The sequence below is a fragment of the Lasiosphaeria miniovina genome (assembly GCF_030549165.1).
Source record: "Lasiosphaeria miniovina strain SMH2392-1A chromosome Unknown B0T26scaffold_7, whole genome shotgun sequence".
In the NCBI taxonomy this organism is placed as follows: Eukaryota; Fungi; Ascomycota; class Sordariomycetes; order Sordariales; family Lasiosphaeriaceae; genus Lasiosphaeria; species Lasiosphaeria miniovina.
This window is the reverse complement of record NW_026848226.1, coordinates 2,896,462-2,913,857: the sequence shown is the minus strand read 5'-3', so window position 1 is coordinate 2,913,857 and position 17,396 is coordinate 2,896,462. Positions and strand designations below refer to the sequence as shown.

General features: G+C 54.5%; 4 protein-coding genes across 4 annotated transcripts; 2 read left to right on the top strand and 2 right to left on the bottom strand.

Annotated features, from left to right (window-relative positions):
* Positions 1-340: 340 nt before the first annotated feature.
* B0T26DRAFT_470016 (uncharacterized protein) lies at positions 341-1,296 on the bottom strand. The gene is made up of 2 exons (XM_060435211.1): positions 800-1,296; positions 341-655 (listed from the first exon to the last, which is right to left on the bottom strand). The coding sequence occupies exons 1-2, from the start codon at positions 1,109-1,111 to the stop codon at positions 458-460; spliced, it is 510 nt and encodes a 169-aa protein (XP_060291832.1). The 5' UTR covers positions 1,112-1,296; the 3' UTR covers positions 341-457.
* A 9,173-nt stretch (positions 1,297-10,469) lies between these two features.
* Positions 10,470-10,865, top strand: B0T26DRAFT_469971 (uncharacterized protein). The gene has a single exon (XM_060435210.1). The coding sequence runs from the start codon at positions 10,593-10,595 to the stop codon at positions 10,830-10,832; it is 240 nt and encodes a 79-aa protein (XP_060291831.1). The 5' UTR covers positions 10,470-10,592; the 3' UTR covers positions 10,833-10,865.
* Positions 10,866-15,079: 4,214 nt separating this feature from the next.
* B0T26DRAFT_656834 (putative Arp2/3 complex subunit Arc16) lies at positions 15,080-15,782 on the top strand (the record flags this gene model as incomplete). Its single annotated transcript, XM_060438739.1, has 2 exons — positions 15,080-15,462; positions 15,539-15,782. 2 exons carry the CDS (start codon positions 15,080-15,082, stop codon positions 15,780-15,782), a joined length of 627 nt encoding a protein of 208 aa, XP_060291830.1.
* A 398-nt stretch (positions 15,783-16,180) lies between these two features.
* Positions 16,181-17,269, bottom strand: B0T26DRAFT_756199 (S-adenosyl-L-methionine-dependent methyltransferase; the record flags this gene model as incomplete). Its single annotated transcript, XM_060446059.1, has 1 exon — positions 16,181-17,269. The coding sequence occupies one exon, from the start codon at positions 17,267-17,269 to the stop codon at positions 16,181-16,183; it is 1,089 nt and encodes a 362-aa protein (XP_060291829.1).
* Between the last annotated feature and the right edge of the window lie 127 nt (positions 17,270-17,396).

Genomic DNA, 17,396 nt, shown 5'->3' with positions numbered 1-17,396 from the left:
GGTGTCGCGGCCCGCCGAAACCGTTGCCCTCGCTTTTTGACGTGACTCGAGGTCGGGTTGTTTCGCGAGCTGTGGGGAAACCCGCAAGTGAAAGCAACGAACCGGACGCTGGTCCATTTGCCTGGTACTGGGCGGCTGGTACTCCGAGGCTGGTGCTGACTGCGCTAGGCACTAGCCGGCCAGCATCATGCATGCACTGTGTAGAGATGGCAGTTGTAGCGTAGTAAGATCGGGCCATGCCATGCTTCTAGAAGTCTCCTGCTGCAGGAGAAGCTCATTCGAAGGCCTCCCGCGCGCGCCCGTTCGAAACAAGCACACGAGCATTGAGCCTTGACCTGCTGCCCTCGTCGGGCCCGGTCCTCGTGGCAATACGGGTACCAGGCGCAGCATTATCAGCTCGAGTTGTCTTGTCCGCCCTGAGAAGCGAAAGTTTGATTTCTCCATAAACGAAAAGGCGCTACATGGCCCAATGCAGCGGGCTGTTCCCCGACCAATATACGCCGACCCGAAATCCTTGCTTATTGAGCATTATCATTTGGACCAAGACAGTCATGTCCGTTGGCTGGCATCTCTCGTTACGGCTGGATGCTTCCCGCCCGTGAAATAGTTTCGACGGAGCCGTTGAAGCGAACAACCTGTCTCGCCTGTCGCCGTCCTGTGCAAGAGCCCATTAGCTCGTGTCTTAGAAGGCCTAGTATATCGACCATCGCCCTCGGAATAACCCCGTCTGTTGTACGATACATACCGACCTTGCTTAGCATAGCCTATACTATACGGAGTATACCATCTTGGTATGTACCTTGTGTTCGGATACCAGTTCTCGTACCGATACGCCGTGTAAATCTGCGCCCCACGGCAAGCCACTAGTCTTTGTCAACGGGCTGTCGATTGGGGCGGTGGCTCCGCGGGGTTCGGCTGTGCGATCCCCCGTTGTGTGTTCCGCTGTTGCCCCGCATCCGAATGCTGCGGACCCGGCCAGGTCCGTCCGACTACGGCCCGGGCGGATTTCAATCAAACACCCCTTTTTGGCTACTTGTCGCGTATGTAACCCATCCAGCTCTTGAGCTCCTGCGACAATATTGAAGCACACAAAGTCCATGCCCATGCCCATGCCCAGGCCCAGGCCCAGGCTAGTCAGATCCGGAACTAGGCTGTTGTGCGCAGACGGACGGATGTCCAGAGAGACCTTGGTGACTGACTGTGGCCGGAACACGCGATGCTTGAGACTCTCGGTCCAGCGTCGACGACTGGTCTCCCTCTCCTCCACCGTCTCGTACCCCGCTCTCTGTGTCTTGACTTCCACGGTCCCTGTATGCTGACTAGGGTGTTAGGCTGGTCGGATCTGCAAGATATTGCCTATCTGGCTGCCCTGCATGCCGCGGGCAGGTCTGTTGGGCATCATCGCATCGCTTCCGATCCGTTTCCTCAGTTTCTTGACCTTTGCGGTGAGCATGTAGACCGGACAACACAGTTGGCCGCATATCAAGGCCTGCCTCTTTTGGTCACAGACCAGCCCTCCACATTCCTAATCAATCGACTGAAACAAAGTCTTTGAATCTCGGTCAGCTGCCATAAAGTTTCGTCTGGCCGCTGGCCGCTGTGTTTCCTCGTCGAGCAAGACAGATCAGATAGCCGACGATCTTCAGTCTTGGGGATAGACTCTCTCATCAGTGAGCGTTGCCCCTCTACTTCTTGGCAACCCTCCGGCCGCATGTCCTCGACTGAATCACAAGAAACAAATCGGGTGTGCGTGGTCGACGGATGTTGATGCTTAAACGGACGGAACACCACCCATGCCCGTTGTTGCAGACAACGAGGCCGACACACAGTGCGAGATGCCACCGTATCCACCTCGGACGGCTGTTGTGGTGGTGGGTTGCTTGATGGATGAGTTGTAACCGTTGAGCATGCTGTCAAATGTGTCATTATTCCCGTACGGACCGCACCGAGGACGGCACCTCAAACATGCGTCGGCTTCTACAAGCCTCCACGATGTATTTTGCTGCGGCATCTAGGCCGCAAAAGCGGTGCACTGTACTCAGGAGCACTGCACCTAAGATCCGGGATAGCGCCGTCCGAGTATTAGTAGTTCCCCTTATTGCCTCGGCCTGGGCCAAACCGTGCAGCTCACAGCCGCCTCTCTCAGCTGTGTTGAGTTAAGGATACGGAGTTCCCTCTATGGGGCATTCTGAGCGCTGTGCGAGACCTTGGCCCGTACCGGTACAGTATGTACACCCTCATTCTCGTCCGCCCTTGCTCTCGTCGACCAGCTCCGATCCGGTCTTGGGACGAGGGGCCGTGAGACATAGCGCGGAGACTAGCGAGCAATGAATTGGCTCGGGGGTGCAGCGACTGGACAACACAACTGGCGCACACTCGGCCGGATGTCTGTCCTGCCTATCATAGTCGCCGTCACATATGTGACTGTTGCACGACGCAGGCACGCCGAGCATTCCCCGGTGCCCCAGATCTATCGTAATAACAAGAGCCAGTATGTTGCCAGAGTGTGGTCTGCGTCACGGCAGCCTGGCATAATTGGACAGTGTGCCCGGATGCAAGGCATGCAGCCACCTCCAGATCAGTGATTTCCTCGATTTTCTGTGCTGTTTGGTTTGCAACTTGGTCTTGCGGTGTAGAATGGACCTTTTCATGCACGATGATGACAGGTTTCTCTTGTGACTCTGCTCGTGTTCTCGAGGCCGGCGGGCGTTGACTCGACGAGCAGAGCAGAACAGAACTGACAAAATAAACCAGAGCCGGGCAGAGCAGCGCAGAGCAGGCGCAAGCAGGAAGTTGTATCTCTTTTGATTTGCCATAGGCGGCCGAATGGGCATCAGCAGGCCGGATACTGGTGGCTGACTGGCTGCAGCCGTGCTCGACGGGGCCCTGGCCGGGACCACCGATCTGGGCCAAGCCCCGAAAATCATCAGATACTGGCGACGACACGAAACGTGGACGCCATGTTAGCCAGCACCGAGCGGGACCGGCAGCTTCACTAGCAAGCGACACCTAATTATAGGAAACATTTTGCTGCAGTGCCACGACGGCCAGCAGCAAGGGAAAGGCAGAGGGAAAGGCGTATGCAGTCAACGGGCGCATTGAAGGATCTTCCGGGGGATGTGTTGGGAGTTGCGAGCATCTCCCGATGGCTGTTGCCAGCCAGCGAAGTACTCTGTAGTGTAGTAGAGGAGCCCTAACGTCACCCTATTGCGCATTTGGCTGCTTCCGAGTTAGATCAAATGGGAGCGTTTCCGGCTTGGCCTATCCTGATTCTGAACTAAGGTAAGGTATGAAGTACGGAGTAGGCTTTGGTTGACCGCAGTCGTGCAGTGCAGTCAGTGCAGTGCAGCCCACTGCATGTATCGAGTCTAAGTGCCCCGTAGGTACCTGGAGGTAAAGGAGGCTTGTAAGTCCATTCAGGTGGTGAGTGAGATGAAGATGATTGAGGTGAGGCACGATGCTGCCCCAGCTCGGCGCCTAAGGTCGGGCGGGTAGTTGATAGTTGTGCGTAGAGAGAGTTTTGGGGGCTTGGGGCCGTGAGTTTCGAGCGCAGCTCAGGTTTCATCTAACTTCAGTTTGCTGTCCCATCGTCCTGTCCGTTTTGGGGGTGATTTGAGGTTTACTTGGTGGTTTGGGGGCATGGAAAGCAGATGATGTGCCCCCGAAACACCGCAATCGCACGCAAGGCGATTGCTAAGATGGCCTGGCTCCAGGCGTCTCTCACTGCCAGAAGAAAGAAGGTTGAAATTGCAGGGAGCAAGCAGAGAGCGGACAGCCACCACGGTGCCGCGCCCTCAAAGGGCACGCACCACCCACCACAGCACCAGGGCACCTTCCACGCGTCTTTGCCAGACGAAATATCCCGTCCCAACCTTATTAACCAGCAACCTAAACTGACTTGCACAACTAAAAAAAGCCCTCGGAATTAGAGGAAGGCGCAGCCCTCGCAAATCGAGACCACCAGCAAGCTCTTCCATCTTTGCCCGCTGTTGTGCCATCCAGGGACACATGGTGATTAGCACCGTGCCTTACCTCAAGTCACCGCCCGGCAAGCCATGTACCTGATGTAGCACGTTGCATCCATCCCATGCGGTGCGTAGCCGGTGCAGCGCCGTTCTTTTTACCTACCTTAACTGTACCTTCCTACGGAGTATGTTCCGTTGCATGGGCGTCACCACCACCCCATTCCATCCCGTCAGCGTGTCTGTGGCTCGTCGACGTCGGGACGTAAGCCGTACACGTGTTCTGAGTAGGGCTGGGTTGGGGAGGGGGGGTTCCATCAGACAGCCGACAGGTCGGGAGCAAAACTGTGGCTCATGTATCCCGAATCTTACTCAGTGCCTTGGGCCTTTCGCCCTTAGGTTGAGATGGGATGCCTGGAGTCTTCTGCTCGACGGGGAGGTGGGTGGTGAATGTGATGTAGGTAATGCTTATCCGCGAGTTCCATGTTTCCCGAACTTGACGGCACCTCTACACCACCAAACACTAATACGTGAGGATGGCGCCTGGGCACGCACCCAAAGTATGGATGGCTCGGATGCTGGGAATATCAAAGTGGTTACCTTGCCGGCCGTCTCCCGCTCTCCCGCCCGTCTGACGGCACTGGACCGATAAGAAGAAAACTCTGATTTCAATTCAAATCCCACAACATGGATGTCATGATGAAAGCAAAATTACTACCCAGCACGCAACATACCGCGACTTATGATACTTGAACAAGCCAAATACTTATCAAGTACCACTCAGAAGTGATGTAACCAATTACCGTACCTTATTAGGTTCCCATCTCACCAACATAAGTCGTGACTTGCAAGAACCAACAGAGCCAAGTGTTAGATGTCTGCTTGACTCCCAAGGTACAATACCTTGAGTATGAGGCTGTGCGAGCTCCTAGTCGGGTCTCTATTCCGTAGCCCGCATCTACGGTGACTACAATATGAAGGCACGTACACACGGCGTATGCCCGTACTATGTACAGTACGCCGGACCGAAACGAGATTGCATTTCAGCGCTTCCAAGAACCTCATGGGTGATACCGTCTCTCGTCATGAGGTTAACTACACGACAAACCGTGGCTGTCGAGTTGTAGTAGATAAATACATTCCGTATGCATGTACCAAGACGACATGCGCCCGAGTCTACTTCAAGGTAGTAATGACAAACAGAACGACCCTCCCGACGGCTGCGTTTGTGTTGCCGTGGCTTATCCCGCTGCCGCAACGCGAACAGCGAGGGAGGCAGGCTTGCAATGGCCTTCCTTGACAGTTGATTGCATTGCATTTGATTGTTTTGTGCTCTCTTCTCCGTGAGGCAATCAGGTCAAACTTCCCAACTTCCCAACTTCCATGGATGAGCACCGAGCAGGGGGAGTGGTACCAAACCGAGAGAACTCTGGTCCACTGCCAGGGACCCAGGATTACACAGAGGGGTGGCTTCGGAATCCCTGCCCGCCTGGGCTTCAACGTGGAAGCTGTGGCATGTCACTGAGTAGTGTACTTGGGCGACCGTATTCGTCGAGTGCACAGTGTGCGAACGTGCCCAAATCGTCCCGTCTTGGAGCCTAGGCGCAGGCTCCGTTGTGTGAGAGAATCAGTGGGCCCGGCAAGGTACCCCTGACCTGGAAATCCACCGAGCCGTTCGCTGGGTCTTCCGTTGAAAATGGAAGCCCTCCATTTCTCGAGCAGGCCCTGTGGACCTGGGGCACCGCCAAAAAAGGAGAGCCTCTGTGCTTTGGGCAACGGTACAGTACCGCGCTAGGTACCTTTTTCTCTTGAGGAGCTCGTCAAACGGAGCCCTGGCACGCGAAATGTGGACTGGGGTCCGCCGGGGTACTGTACTTTGTAGCCGGGTACATGGCTGGCCTGGCAAAATGGGCTTGACGCCAACGCCAACAGGAGTCTCGAAGAAAAAAAAAACTGTCCCCCTTCCATCCTGGCATTCCCGCCGCCGTGTCCCAGCAATCCCATCCTTCATTATAAGACCAACTCCCATCCCCGTCTTGGACGTTCTCTCTCTTGGACTCCCTCCACAGTTCTCCAGCCCTTTGGCCCCTATATCCTGTGTTTTGCCATCAGGACAGCTCCTGCAGTCGTCAACATCTCCTGACTTCGATCTTCTTTACTGTCGCAACCGTTCCTGCGGCTTATACCTGAAACTACTGCACCAACTGCCAACCTCGGAGCCAGCCCAGTTCCCCTTCTGAGCGATCCACAGCCCACACCCAACTTTTTCTTTTGCTGCAGTGTCCAGCCGGTACCTGACAGCCCGCCCAAAGGCCATACACATCAACGGCCCCCTTTTGCGCCAACGCGACCGATCCTGCCTGCCTTAGCCGGAGAGGCCCGAAAAGGAAACAGAAAGGGAGAGAGCAGACCGAAATACATAGCAGCGCTTACGCACTCGGCGCCGACCATCGTTTTTGATCGCAGTGACTGCGCCTCAATCACGATACCAACTGCCACCAAGGTTCCTAGACAGTTGCCATAGTGCAACACACGTCGCACTCTTGGGCTGCGTTCGGTGTCGCCTTCAGCTCCCCAAGGCCACAAACCCCCGACAGCCCCGAATCTGACCGGCACTCGCCTCGACTGCCATCGCATGCAATTCGGCAGAATTTAACGCTCCCTTGCATCGCCGCCTCAACTGTCGCCAATCCCACTCTACCTCGTCGTCGCCCTGCGACGTCCAAATTGTGAGTCACAGCTGCGGCGCCTTCCTGACCGCTTACCTGAGAAATCAATTTCCCATGGCTTTACGAAACTAGCTGCCTGGCGGCTTAGCTCCCGAAGCTTCCATTTACGTACCTTTATACGCTTGCTATTTCCTTATATATGTATATACTTGGCGCTGCCTGTCTTGTTGCATTCAATGGCTAACCTCGCAACTTTTTCACAATGCAGCCTCCCCACGCTTCCCGCCCTTCAAACTTCAAAATGATTGTCAGAGAGTCTCAATTTCCTCTCAACCTCGGCCGAGGCGCCTATGACACGACAGGAGTACCAAAGCCTCCACCTCAGCCTAAGCCGCGGTAACAAGATCGACTCGGACCGGAGTGTGACATCAACTCATCCCTTGATTCGCACCAATGCGACGAGTCGCGCCGTGGGCCAATCCCGTGCGATGCGCACAACAGGGCCTTCCCTCTGCAGTTTGGGACTGCTTTATGTCAACCTCGGCCGGCGGCAGTACTTGACCCAAACCGTGCATTCAGCAGTTTGCACCTTCTCAAGGACAATGCATTCTCCGCCTTTCGAAAGTTCGGCATGATATCGCCTGTACCAACACATTTATTGCGCCTTTTCAACACGATCCCAGTCTCTGGCGGTTGTCTCGTTTTCGATATAGCATTTTAATTACAGTTCCTCTCACGATAAATAGTTTGGCTCGCTGCCACTTGCTTCCCAGCAGCAAGAATTGAGGAAAGACTCCTGGCATCTCATTCCCGGCTGCACATTTCCTTGGTCGGATCCTCGGAGTTCATTAGACGGCTTTCACATTTTGGCTTTCTTGGGCTCATCGGGCGACTTTGCGACCCAACCGACCCGACCCGCCTAATAACATCGTCAACATCTGGAACCAACGTCCGGGTCCACATTTGTGGTTCGAGCTCAGCTTTAATCATTGGGAGGGGGTTCGTTTGCTTTTGGATGACAGCGTTTTTTTTTCCTTCTTCATGGGTAAATAAAAAGGGCAGTTTTCGGGATCAACAAATGGTCAGGGGTTCTGGTTGGATTTTTGTTTTGGGAAGACTGGAAGGCTGGAAAAACTGACTGGTTTGCATATAGACTTTTCTTCTCTTACAACCCCTTTCTTGGCTTCTATCCTCACATTTGTTTTTGGGCTCGTCTCCTCGCGGAGATGACCTAGTCATACCATTTTGTTGGCCGGCATACTGACGAGAGCGGCTATAGCCTTTCTGTCTCTTTTCTTTCATTGTCATCACTACTGTACACAAGCTGCTCGAGAGATTTGGAGGATTTTTTCTATGTGTTTCTGGCCAGCGAAGGGTGCTGGGCTGGATCCAGGTTCAAAGAAGATACCCCCTGGTTTTAGACTCATGTATACTAGTTACTATATAAGACGCCGATAGCTACACAGCTCAGAGCCTGGTCACCTTGCGCGGATATTCAAACAAGATTCTCTTTCAATGCCGCAATTCTCGGGTCTTTCACAAAATGTCTATAAGAGCAGGCGCTGTGGCCCGACAAGTCACCAGACAGCACCTTGGGCTGTAAGAGGGATGTGCGCGCACAGTCACACGACGCACACAATCCAAAACAAGAATTTGCGACATCCAATCAACAAAAACTCCCTCTGCCCACAGATGCATGTTTCATCGGCAAGGTAGATTAGCGATTTGCTTTTTTTTTCACGATGCCCTACACGGCGCACCAACGCTAGTTCATTCATTTTGTCTCTCTCTAGGGAAAACAATCCACAAGTTGACTTGCTTCTCGCTGTCTCTCGTCTATCTTGAATCCTCGACACGGGACAGCAAAGTCTGGGCGGACACCGGCACGCAAGGGCTGGATCTCCAAACATGCGTCCAGGAAAACCTAACCCCCATTACTACCAAACCAAAAGCGAGTTTGGCAACGAAAGAATGAGTCAAAATATTCTATATTACCTATAGGCATAGCAGGCGAAAATCGCACAACCACATGAGGACCCCGTTTTGTTTTCAGCGGAATAGTTTCGGATCCCCAAGAGACGGAGCTGGCTCCGGGAATTAGTGTGACAACCTAGGCCGGGCTGGTCAGACACCGAGGTGTGTTGTGGAGGTGCATGTGCCACTGGCCGCCCACGTCGGTGATTGGGATGTCTGGCCGCCTCAGCCAGCCCCCCTGGGCTGCTCTAGATAATCTAGACTTCCCCAATCTTATCAGGAAAAAAAAAGATGTCTCGGGAAGAATAGCAAGCGGGAATCAAGATGGAGATAAGAAATTTTTGGAAAAAAAAAATGTTGAAGAAAAGAGAGGAGAAAATTTGAAACAAAAAAGGAAATCCAAATAAGTCAGTGATCAACAAGTGTGTGCAGCCTAACCGAGTCGGATCACCGAAAGAAAAAAAAATAAGAAAAGAAAATTGTCAATCGCCGACAGGTTTTTGGCAGACCGAACTACGAGTAACTTTTTTTTTTCCCCTTTGTGCTGTGTCCCCAATTGAGGTGCCAGGGGGGCCGCCAAAAGTGCAGGTGGGGGAAAGGGCCGCAGCATGGAACTAATGCACGCTCTAAGGAGTTGCAAGGGCTTCGGACAGCGGGTTACCAGGACCGCAGTCCTGGGTCCTGGCCACCGGGAAAGGCCGCCGCCCCTTCGGGCCCATCGTCGGTTTGGGGGGCCTGGTGGGCCCCCTCCCTCCCACTGTCACCAGGGACGGGGCTTGGGGGGTCGTCTTCTCGCGTCGCACCCAGTGGCGCGACGGGGGAGAAGGTGACGCGGGCGCTGCGTGGAGCTTGTTGCTTCTTTCCTTCTCTTGTCCCCTCACTCTCCTCACTCACTCTCATACTCACGCACACACAGACACACACACACACACGCTTCCTCTCATTGGCAATCCCCATCGTCATTTCCAGAAAAATATGTCAAAGTTGCATGGCATCTCGGACACGGGATCTTCCTATTGATTCCATTGGTCGGCCGCCCCATCGCGTCGCACACAAGCAAGGAGTGGTTTGCCCGGGATGACTCGGCCTTTTTTCTTTTTTTCTTTCAATGACTCTTTTCTCCTTCTTTCTTTTCTTATGGTCGTGCCCTTTTCAGACCGTTCACCCGTCCTCCATCGGCACGAGAGTCCCCACAGTCACTGACACTGAAACCCAAAACGCGGACTGTTTTTTGGGAGGCGGCGCAACAGGCTGCTTACCTGTGCTTCCTTCTGACGTTATCCCCCTCAGGTTGATTCGTTCTGTCCAATGAGTGTTTAAACTTATCCCCATCCGGTCCGAGCCAGCTCGTCTCCGTCCCTTCACCCACCACACTCGGCACTGGGCACAGCCACTCCAGGATTACTTGACGCATCTCGAGATGGTTGCAGCCACCACGTGCTGAGAATGTTTGTTGGGACCAGGCAGCCACTTTTTAGCTTTTTTCCCGTCATCTCCTCTCCCGTCCGAAGGAAACCGTGGGGGGACCTCGTCCCTTCCGTGGCGTACTGGCGAACCTGTTTGGGTTGCTGTTGCTGACTACGTTTACGCCTGTTCTTGTGAGCCAGCCGCTTAATACCCCCCTTTTGAGGCACATTGTTCCTTGTTAGCGGGACCATTTTGCCCGTTTCGAGACGTATGTTATTGTACCCGGTACACTTTTCGACCAACGTCTCTGGTCCGGCCCTGCCCCGTTGCGTCATGATACACGGAGTGGAGTCAGGATGACAAGACCCCGAGTCTTTTGTTTGCACCTTTCTCTCGTCCTGTCCGGACCTGAACGAACACAATAACCAGCCATCATTTGCGTCTCTTGGCTCTCCAGCACCCTGCGATTTCCGTCCAACCAAACGGGGGTCTTGTCATGGTCATATTCGATTAGCCCCGAGATCGACGACCAAACTTCAAAGAGCATCAGGGACCACTCTAAATCCACTTAATCCTCAACATGCAAGCGCCTTCTCCTCCTCCCGGCACCGCGGACCCTTCCCGGCGTTTGGTCCACCGACTAGTAATCCGTAGCGGGAACCAACGAGCTGCAAGTGGGCTCGCGAGGCTGCATCTGGACAAGAGGTCAAAACGGAGACCCGCTAAACCGCCCTGCCGCTCGCCTCGACTTGCTTCCAAGCTTCCAATGCCCATCCCAATGCCGCCTCAATCGAGCCTCTGTGGTTTGACCAGCACCTAAGCCGTAACTGCTTTTGCAATAGTAAACCAGGGCTCCTGGCGGATGTGAGAAGCCGGATCCCAGCTTCTCAGAGGCAGCAAGAAAGAAGAAAAAAACCCAATCTCAAACAACCTGGTGTGGATCCCACGCCAGAGCTGTTTACAACTCCACCTGTCAAAAGCGGCCCTTGTCGTCGTTCCGCATCTATCTTTCTCGTTTCTTTTTCCCAAAGCCTCACCCCACCGAGATAGCATTCCGCCATCAGGTGGCTGGATCCAGCATCTCGAACGTAATCGAGCCGCGCCCAGGTTTCCCGTAATCCGAACCTAATCTTGCCAAGGCGACGAGGCTCTGTTTTTGCCCTCTCCTGTCTCAGACTCGAACAGGCCCTCAGCGGCCTCCTCAACGCGTCTGAATGTCTTTCCACGGAGTGGGGCATACAACAGCGATTTAACAGCTGCAGCGATGCCACCGCATTGAAAACCCGCCAACGATTGGCAGGCTCTATTTCGCTGTAAGAGCTGAGAACTGACGCTCATATTCCAACCAGGGGAGCTGCGAAAAAAGTTGGGTCGGCGAGCAAACAAACGGCCCGGCAAACTTTTGGTCTCTATTTTTTGTTGGCCGATAAACAGCAACAGCGGGACAAGAAAAACAAAAGTGAAACCGAGGCGCAATCAACAGAAATAATCGTAACGCCACTTCTGGCTCAGGAGAAGCAGCCAAGAGAACCGTAGAGAACGGAGTATTCCGTAGGTCAAGAGGCAGAGGTAACATAGAGGTCAACGATGTACACAGTATTGACACAGTCCGCGAAAAAAGGACGAGGATAAAAAAGTCCCCCCCCCCCCCCATGCCGCAAAAAACGGAGGCAGCCTCCGTTCCAAACATATCCACACGGAGTCAGCAGACCAATCCCTACCCGCCACCCGGCTCTCCCTCCCCGGCCGGCCCTTACCGGGCGCCCCGCCAAGCCGGGAGGGAATCCGGCCCCACTCCTCAGCGGATCCTCTGCCGTGCGGCTCTCCCTCCACACCGTGGCTTTGCATCATGTATTGACCTTGTCCCGAGCCTTCCTCCAGAATACTAGCTTTGGCGGTAAATGAAAATATGAAAATATTGGGCCCAAAACCGGAAGAAGGGGGGGAAATCCCATGCAGAAGCAGCCAAGAAAACAAAAAGATAATTGTTTTAATCCTTCGGACCGGATTACTCGGGTCCAAAAAGGCAAAAAAAGGGGAAGAAGCAAACGTGGCGGCAGGCAAGAGAACGAACGGAAGCGCTAAAAGGCAAGGCAAGGCAAGGCAAGGCAAGCGCCAGATAAAATGGAAAGCGGGCGTGCGGCGAGGGGGTAGCGAATAACGAAAAGCCCCCCGTGCCGCATCGTGGCCGCCACCACCGGCATGATCGGGCCTTTGGGGCTATACAAAACTAACCTATAGCAGCCGAGAGGGATTCTGGAAATCAAGCAAGAAAGCAGCACAGCGGCACGACAGAAAAAAGAGCTCTTGGCTCTCGCGTGGCACGCATGCTGGTCGTTATCTTGGCATATATACTCTTGCTCTAAATGTATGCGAGTATTATTTCCGCGGCGTTGCATGGCGATGGCACACAGCCAGGCGGCGTGGTTGTCTTTCCTTACTTTTTTTTTTTTTTTTTGGTTGGGAGGTTTGTACTACCTCACACACAGGCTCTCATTCTCAAGCCTTGACAAGAGCCGGTCGGCTATGGCTGTTGTACTGTGTAACTATAACACACCTCCCATTAGAGAGATAAGAAACGCCCCCAATCATACGCCAATTGTTCGATCCAGTCCAATCCAGTCGGCGAATGATTTCTAATCGCGGAATTATGTGCACACATGGCTTGAGAAGCCACAGGTAGGTGGGTACCCAAGGTAGGTAAGAAGGGATCGTTTTGCGAGGCTCGGTCCCGAGGTTTCTTTCTATCTTTCCTTCTCCGCCTCGTTCGATTATGACGGAGTCTTTCTGGTAGTGGTGTGTCACGACATGCCGGTATGTCTTTCGCACTTCTTGTTGCTGTTCCTATCTGTGTGGGTCCGGCGTGCACCGCCGTCCCAGGTCTTCTGAATCCCGTGAACCATATTCGTGCGGTGCTTGGTTTACAGGAAGGGACTGCTGCGTGGATGGGGGATGCGTGTTGTAGGTGTCAGCAGACGGTGTGATGTAGCTGGGATCTGTCTTGTTCATTTCTTTAGGATGGCATGGCAGTCACAAGTCAGGTAGTTAGTTGTCGTTGTCTGCAGTAGTGGATGACATGTTTGCCATTACTACCGTGGCCTAGATATCGTAGTAAAAACGATATGTTTGATACGTTTAATGAATGTTTAGAATAGCGTGAGATAAACTAGGATCTGAAAGTTTGACTTGGTTGTGAGCTGAAGGGTCTGAAACTGCGAGGGTATGTTGAGTCTGATATTGGGAATACAACGGGAAAAGGCTTCTCCAAGTCTACGCCCTAGATTTGGCAGCACATTGCCACAGTGCTATTGGGAAGACGACAATCGGTTTTACACAAGGTATCACATGTGGGAAGAAAGAGAGGCGGAGTAAAGCTCGATAATGTCCTGATGATACCAATCCTCATCCAGCCTAGACAAGACCTAAACCAACGCCAGCCTCATTATGAGGTGCTCAACTGCCCTAGAATTTCTGCTTGTTTTTCACCATATGTTGACGAGTTTTCTTCGATCCTCTGGCTGTATTTCATTCGTGATATTCGGCCAGAAGTCTACGCCGGTTTCTAGTTCCTTCACAGACCCTGTGGCTCAACTTGGTGTAATGTGACGTTTTAATTTTCTCGTCACCGCCAGTCACCACCAGCCCTTTCTTCGCTTGGCAGAAATCCAAGTGCCCGCTTACACAGACATTAGAATGGCCTAGAAAGCCTTAGATAGATGACCTGCCTCGGCATCTAGGTAGTTTCGAATAAAGCAAAGACTCAGCCGTGATTGTCAACGACACAGTGGCAGTAGCCCTACGATTCGCTGGATGTGGATTTCCGTGGGTTGAAACCCAAAGAACTCGACATCTATGTGAATGGCCGATACTACTTACCTTTCTTTGCACCTGTTAGCAGTCACTGTGGACTCGTAGGATTCAATAACCTTACACGGTAGTCACCGGGGTCGGCCACTATGCCTATCGTCGAAGCCAAAGTGTCACAACTGTCTAGCATGCTCCCCCGGGAAATGCGCTAAAATAAACATGATTGATGTCCTGGACGGTTTACTCTTCTAACTCACCCCTTGCATGTGGTATGGAGTCTGGAGAAAATTAAACAGGTTCCGGTGACAATTACAGTCTTTGACGTCGCGGAAGAGCGTGCTTGCACAATGTGAAGTTGCCTATGCTCGCCATACACCACGACGGCAAAGAAACACAGGAATCTCATGGCGTTCAGACAACAGAAACTCAAGACAACCGAAGCCTGAGGAAACAAGGCACATACACAAGGTACTTTGGTACCTAGACATATAGATACTCAAAAGGCCGTGGAAACTGGTTAACACAACCCAACATGTTTAAGCTAGGTAGTCAAACCCAATATCGTCGTTTCTGTCTCAATCCCTAATCGATCTATTCACTCACTGGTTCATCGGCTGCATGACTTTGCGGTTGGGGTTTCGACTAAAGATGAGACGTAACACTCTCAGATTGGGTTGTATGTGATGACGGCAGTAAGAAAAGGAGGACGGGTGAAAAGTTTCCGCTTGTTCGTACAGCAGTGTAGGGAGTAAAGCCGGTATATGTCAAGGATTATATAGTCCATAGTTTAGCAGCACATAGACGAGAGAATATAAAAGAAAAGAAGATAATATCTAGTATCGTACCGTTTTTCAAGTGATAAGCCAAAGGTGTTAGTCTCCAAAGTGTTTTGTGCAACGGCCTGGCCAGCCCCTGGAACACTTCGTAAGCCCCACCCAAGACCAGGCCCACAGCAGTGCGGGGAGGGCTCATCCTCTGCAACGACACCCAGGCCATCGTTCATCAGCCTCGCTGGGCAGCATCCCCACGAAACCACCACCCCACAGAACACCTCTCGAGCTCCCCAAGCCGACCTGCAACCTGCAACCTGCAACCTGCAACCTGCAACCTGCGATTTGCGACTGCGACTGCGATTCGCGACCTACGACCCACAAACGAATTTCCCGCCTTTGAGCTCCGAGACACGCCTAGCTGCCAGAACCTAACAGCCCCGGGCTGTCAACCTATCTACCCAAGGTTCCTCCCCTCGCAGCCGCCGCCATGTCCATCATCCAGCAGCACACGCAGGCGACGCTCAGCGACGCGTGGCGCACCATCAACATCGACGCGCTGCAGGAGGACTCGAGCGTCAACTTCGACACGTCGACGCTGCACCCGGCGCTGCCCGAGACGAGCGAGGCCGAGGTGCGGCAGCTCACCAACCAGGTGCGGCAGCTGCTGCGGGGCGGCGACGCCGAGGGCGCCCTGCGCGGCTGCCTCGAGTCGCCCGTCTACCGCGGCCGCGACGAGGCCAAGGAGGCCCACCTGCAGACCGTCATCGAGGTGCTGCAGTCCATCAAGGCCAGCGACATGACCCCCATGCTGCAGCGCATCTACGCCAGCCCCGGCGGCACCGAGTGCCTCGACGTGCTGATGAAGTACCTGTGAGTGGCGGCCCATAGCATAGCATGAAACACACACAGAGAGAGAGACACTGACAATACTCTCTTTGTCTTGTAGATACAAGGGCATGGCGGTGACGTCGACGCCGACGTCGGGCGGCGCCGGCAAGAGCAACCCGCAGACACCGACACGCATGACGCCGCAGCAGACGGGGTTCAGCCAGATGAGCGGGCGGCCCGGTGGGTCCAGCGAGTCGACGGGCGGCGCCATGAGCGTGCTCCTCAGCTGGCACGAGAAGGTGGTAGATGTGGCCGGGCTGGGCTGCATAGGGCGGTGCATGACGGACTGGCGGAAGGTATGAATCTGTGGTGGGGAGGGGAGGGGAGTTATTTTTGGTTCCTGTATGGCAAGAGAAAAAGAAATCCGACGAGACACAAGACGACTTTGGCTGCAAACACTTGAGGGAGCGAGCTAGCTGGGACCTTGTTACGTTGCCGCTGCTCTCTCGACTGCGGTTACCCGATATCCATGGACAGCGTGTAACTCGCATGAAAGTGAGGGCAGATAGCTAGGCTATATCCACCTGCGCATGGCGCCTCAAAAATTACGCAGAGGCCGGCTGGGACAGCCATGAGCGCTGAAATTGGACAAAATATTTACACAATTTCTATATCCGGAGGGCGCGCCCCAGGAACTTAGATTCTACAAATACATATCGTACATGTGTAATATACCCAAGCTGAGTACCCAGACAGGGCCTCATTTATTCTCCAGATAGTCCTTGAGGTTAATCTGCCCGCTGCCCCTCGGGAGCGGCTTTGCCTGGTCGGCCGACTCTTGCCAGCCGATCATGTGGATGATGCGGAAGGTGGCCGGGACGGTGCCGTCGTCGTTGCCGTGCAGCTCGCGGTAGATGGCGTCGGCGGCGAGGAGCACGTCGCGGCTCAGGGCGCCCATCTCGCGGCCCAGGATGGCGTTGCTCTCGCCCATGGCCTGCAGGTCCTGCATCAGGGCGAACGAGTCCGGGTAGTCGACGATGATGTCCTCGACGTCGACCGTTAGCATCTTGAAGCCGGCGCGCTGTAGTAGGCCGCCGACGTCGCGCGTGTCGGCCAGCGGCGACACGTGTGGCGACATGCCACCCCGCCGCTCCGTGTCGGCCAGCTGCAGCGCCGTGCGCAGCTCGAATAGCGTGTCGCCGCCCAGCATGGCGCCGATGAACGGGCAGTCGGGCCGCAGCACCCGGTTGATCTGCGCCAGCACCCCGGGTAGGTCATTGACCCAGTGCAGGCTCATGCTGCTCAGCACCATGTCGAACAACGCCGGCTCGTACGGGAGGCTCTCGGCGTCGCCCAGCACGTGGCGCGAGACGCGCATCTGGCCGTTCTCGTTGAAGGGCAGGTCGGCGTCCCGGTACAGCGCGGTCTCGGACGAGTCGGCCGCCACCAACTCCGAGATCTTGGCGGCGAGCGGCGGTGACACGGGCATGGTCGGGTCGGGGTCCGGGTTGTCGGCGGCCAGGGCGCGGGCGACGTTGCACGAGTTGGCGCCAAAGTCCAGCACGCGCGGGAAGTGGCGCTTGATGTCCAGCAGCCGCTCGCACACGCGCGCCGCGACCTCATCTTTCAAGTAGTCGGCCTGCCGGCTTTGCTCGACGTGGGCGGCCGCGCGCTCCCTCTGCAGCCATTTCGTCTTGCGGTTGAAGACGTCGAAGACGGGGCTGCCCGCCGCCTGGAACGCGTAGCTTCGCCGCGCCGCGGCGCTCGCGGTTCTAAGCAGTGGTGGTGCAAGTGGCCGCTGCAGACACGTCTGCGGCCTGCAGACGGCTCGGGCAACGTTCAGCCGCATCCTCCAGTTGCTGCTGGTGGGAGGATTTGGTGGCCTGGCATTCCGCGGGGGAGACGGAGACTCGAGTTGTAGGTTCCTGTCGTCCTGACGAAGTCAATTCGTCATTCATAAATCCACACCCCGCCAA